At 31.0% G+C, this 4,220-nt stretch overlaps 1 protein-coding gene across 1 annotated transcript; it reads left to right on the top strand.

Moving 5' to 3' along the window:
- The first annotated feature begins 1,647 nt into the window (after nucleotides 1-1,647).
- LOC131641242 (transcriptional regulator SUPERMAN-like) lies at nucleotides 1,648-2,373 on the top strand. Its single transcript, XM_058911545.1, has one exon. The coding sequence runs from the start codon at nucleotides 1,714-1,716 to the stop codon at nucleotides 2,371-2,373; it is 660 nt and encodes a 219-aa protein (XP_058767528.1). The 5' UTR covers nucleotides 1,648-1,713.
- Nucleotides 2,374-4,220: the final 1,847 nt, after the last annotated feature.

Here is a 4,220-nt window from a genome sequence, read left to right as displayed (position 1 = left end):
CTATAACGACCTATCATTCCCCCACTATTTGATTTGCATTTGTTGATTTGAGAGAGCTCTATGGTGGAGGCTTTCTCTCGCTAGGAATTTTCCACCGATCGAATCGACGACGAAGATCAAAGATGATCTGGAGTTGAAAGAATCTAAGGTGCTCTCGAAAATAATATCGAGATTTGCTTTCTTTATCTTAGTGTAACTACTACAACGATTGTGACTTGAATCAGACAAATCTGATTATAGAAATTCAGAGAAATCAGAAGTCGATTCCCATAAACAACACCGTTGTTCCGCTTGGGGCCGGATTTGGTGCGACAGAGAGGGGGCTGATCTTCAAGGCTGGCCTTCTTATGCCAAGTCAATGAGAGAATAAGAAGTAGTGTGAGAATAAAAACAAATTTGATTCATATTTTTTCTTCCCATGAGGCACCTTATATATGAAAGTTGGTTAAGGTGTCTCTTTCTTCACGACTTAGAATGTAGGAGACCGTTTAATGATATCCAATAGTGATTAGTGGTCCATGGCTTGTATCAGATGTGAGACTCCGTGGCATAGTTGGATTATTCATCCCACGTATTGGCATAATGATCTTGAATTAATAATTGAATTTTTCTCTTTTGGGGACCTTTGTCCGATCCATAACATATATTCTCATCTTTGAATCTAAGAGAGTTATGTCAATGATATCAGCATTAAAATTTACTGATTTCATTTGAAATTGTATAACCCAATGAGATTTAATGGTGAAATCATTAACATAACCTCTTCATATCATACTTAATTATGAGAGGATCCAAATCCCTAAATTACATAATTGTTTTACCTTGTTCTTAATAAAATAATAAAACTTGTTCTTTACATTTTACAAAAAGCAAAAGCAAAATTTGATAGCTTATGCTCATTAGCTTATGGAATGCACTTATTATTTCTCTATCAAAAGAATCTCAACTGTTAGAGTAATCTAACAAGATCTTGTTAATTCCCTTAGCTTATTGAGTTTTGAGTGGAAGGGATAGAGAAAAATCAAGTCCTAGTACAACAAAACTACATACTTTAAAACTTGAACAAAAACTATAATGTTAGTTCAATTTCTCACCTAACTCAATGCAGGTCCAAAAACATATACTGATATACATAAACATACTCATTCAACTTGATAATTGATTAAGAAGAAAAAAAAGCACACACAAAAGTAGAAAAGAAAAGCCATACCCTGGACCCCGGTTATAGCTAAGCTAACCTATGAGTTCTTGCTTATACCACTGACTATTGACTAGAAAGTCCTCATGTCTATTTATGATCTAATACTCATAATTATCTCTTCCCTCTTTTACTTCTACTACCTGTGATGTATTGAGAGAGAAAGAGAAAGAGTTAATGGTTGAATCTTTACCGAGAAGAAAAATGAATATGTCATGTTAACTTGACCAGTGACAGAAATATGGCATAAAGTTTTGTAACCCTGGCAGTTCCAAATTTAGTAAGTAATGACCAAACTCTCACCACTATCTCTCCAATAGGATTCCTTTTCTTAACTTTACAAAATTTATGCATTCTCTCTTTCTATATACTCACTCAAATATCCCTATATACTATTAGTATTACTACTCTCTCATCATCATCATCACTCACCATTTTTCTTCTCAAGTCATTCTTCTTCTCTCTCTCTAAAATAGGTCATTTCTTTATATATATGATTGTTTCTTTTTGAGAGCATGATGAAGAGGAACAATATGAACACAAACTTGAAAGGCTATCATCAAACTTATTATAATAGTCCTATTATCACCAACAAGAGTCCTTCATCGTCGTCGGAGGATTATATGATGAATGGTTTTCATCCATGGCCACCAAGATCATACACATGTAGCTTTTGTAGAAAGGAATTCAAATCGGCTCAAGCACTTGGTGGTCACATGAATGTTCATAGAAGAGATAGAGCAAGGCTTAGACAATCATCACCACCAACAACTCATCATGAACTTCAAACTCAAACTCAAACTCAAGGTTCTTCTATGCTTAACCTTAATAATAACCCTACTAACCCTAATAACTTTTTCTCAAACTCGTCATTGTTGCAACCATGTTCTTCATCTTCTTCTTCCTCTTTGGCAACAACTCTTAAGCCTATTACTTGCACATTACCTTTGTTTGTTGTGGATGGCATTTTGTTGAACCCTAGTTTGAGCGCGATGACGTCGGAGAAATCGAAGATGGAAGAATGTGATGTTTTTGCATGTGAAGATAATCATGAGTGTAGAATGTTGAAGAAAGGTGAGAATATTATAAGGATGGATTTGGAGATTGGTTTGCCTGGTGATTATGATAACTTGGATCTCGAGCTTCGTTTGGGGACTACTGCTTATTCTAATTAGGTCACAATGTTTCATCATATTATTGTATTAACTAGTTTTTTTTAATTAAGGTTTAATTAGAGAAGAATGGATTGTTATTTGAAATGAGTTTATGGTTACTATCTTTAATTAGCATTTTAATTAGTTGTTTTCTATGTGTTTATGAATGTTTTTCACTTCCATCACTTGGTTTTTAGGGGTGAAAAACTGGTTTAATTTGCAACTTATCATTTTCTTTATAAATGTGAAATTTATTTACTCGTTTTTAGTTTAATATATGTTGTTGTTTCTTAATTTTTTATTGGATTACTATAGTATCTATAGCTGGTGTGAAAATAATATTAAGTATAAATTATTTTTATGTTGTCTCTGTGATTATATTATTGATATGGTTTGGTAGTAAATATATGTTACGTAGAATCTTGAATTGATTACTATATTTTTTTTCCTTTCAATAAATATTTATTTAAGTATGTGTTCCAATAGATCCATAAAAAAATTGTTTTCATACTAAAAGAGAAATGATTTCATATATTTTATGGAATTTTTTTTTTATAAATTATAACAACTTTTAAACATATATGAATACATACAAAAATTTACACAAATACTTATATTAAAAAATCAATTCAGATTATCTATAAATAGTTATTTCCAAATGCATTCATATACACAATTAATTCCTTGTCATATATAAGCACTTAACATAATCTAGTTTACCAGGATCAATTTGTTATTCTCGGCAAGTATTCCAAAGGCAGTGAAAATGTATTAAAGAAATATAATGTCCATTATCCAGTAATGGCTATTACAAGTAAACTTCAATTTTCAAGGGATATAAGTCATAATATTATTAATAAATTGGTGAATAGTCTTCACATTACAATGTAAGAATGAATTAGAGCGAATCCAAATTCTTCTAATATCATATCAACACCATCAAATCAATGGAATTGCACTCCAGATGTCAAATTTTAAACATATATGAAAGGTGTGAGTTAAGAGTGTGATATTTTACAAAATAAGACGAAAACGTGTGTTTAAATGGTGGATATAGTCTTTATTCTATTAGTGGTAAGATTGAGTTTGATTTAACTAAAATTTATAAGATATAATAGTTGTTAACTCACTTACTTTCTAATTTTGATTGATAATTAAAAATAAATTATCATCAAAATATAAAAAGAATAAAGCGCATAACATTTCTCTTTTCTTCTTTTTGGGCACTAAATTTTCCTGACCATTTAGATCAATCTAATGGATGACTGTGATACAGGTCTCATTTCTTATTTTCAGTTATTAACTGCTTCTCTTATTTAATTTCTAGTTGTTAACTGCTTCTCTTATTTAAAAGGGAAAATGCGTCACTTCTCAAGATCCAAATTCATTTTCATTCTCACTTCATTCAGAGAGTTAACTTTGTTACTTAATCCCCTCTTTATCAAATTGAAAACTCAAATTTATGACAACAGATTTTACTCCTCTATTCACCGACCGATGCTAGTTCCTCTAACGGACCAAAGATCATTAGATAAGTTCCGAAACTCAATTGCTAAGACCTAAAATCTGACAATGTGAGACTTGAATAGATAATACATGCAAACATAAATGTCAATTGAACATTACTAATTGAAATCAAACATAAAGTGTTTCCCTTATACAAAAACCATGAATGGATGTTTTGAAAATAACAAACATAAACATAAACTCACACTTTATATATAGTACTAGTACTAAATTATTTATGTGAAACGTTTATTCTGTCAATAGGGCATTATTGTTACAAGTTCCAACACAAACCTCATTATGGTGACTGTACAAATAAAAATGTCGTATTGGGGCCACTAGATTTAAAAGTTAAGATGATC

Source organism: Vicia villosa, unplaced genomic scaffold, assembly GCF_029867415.1.
Source record: "Vicia villosa cultivar HV-30 ecotype Madison, WI unplaced genomic scaffold, Vvil1.0 ctg.003591F_1_1, whole genome shotgun sequence".
Classification (NCBI taxonomy): Eukaryota; Viridiplantae; Streptophyta; class Magnoliopsida; order Fabales; family Fabaceae; genus Vicia; species Vicia villosa.
This window is presented reverse-complemented; position numbering and strand designations above follow the sequence as displayed.

What these genes read in the sequence shown, in the direction of transcription:
- LOC131641242 (XM_058911545.1), top strand. Translation starts at nt 1,714, where the DNA reads ATGATGAAGAGGAACAATATGAACACAAACTTGAAAGGCTATCATCAA.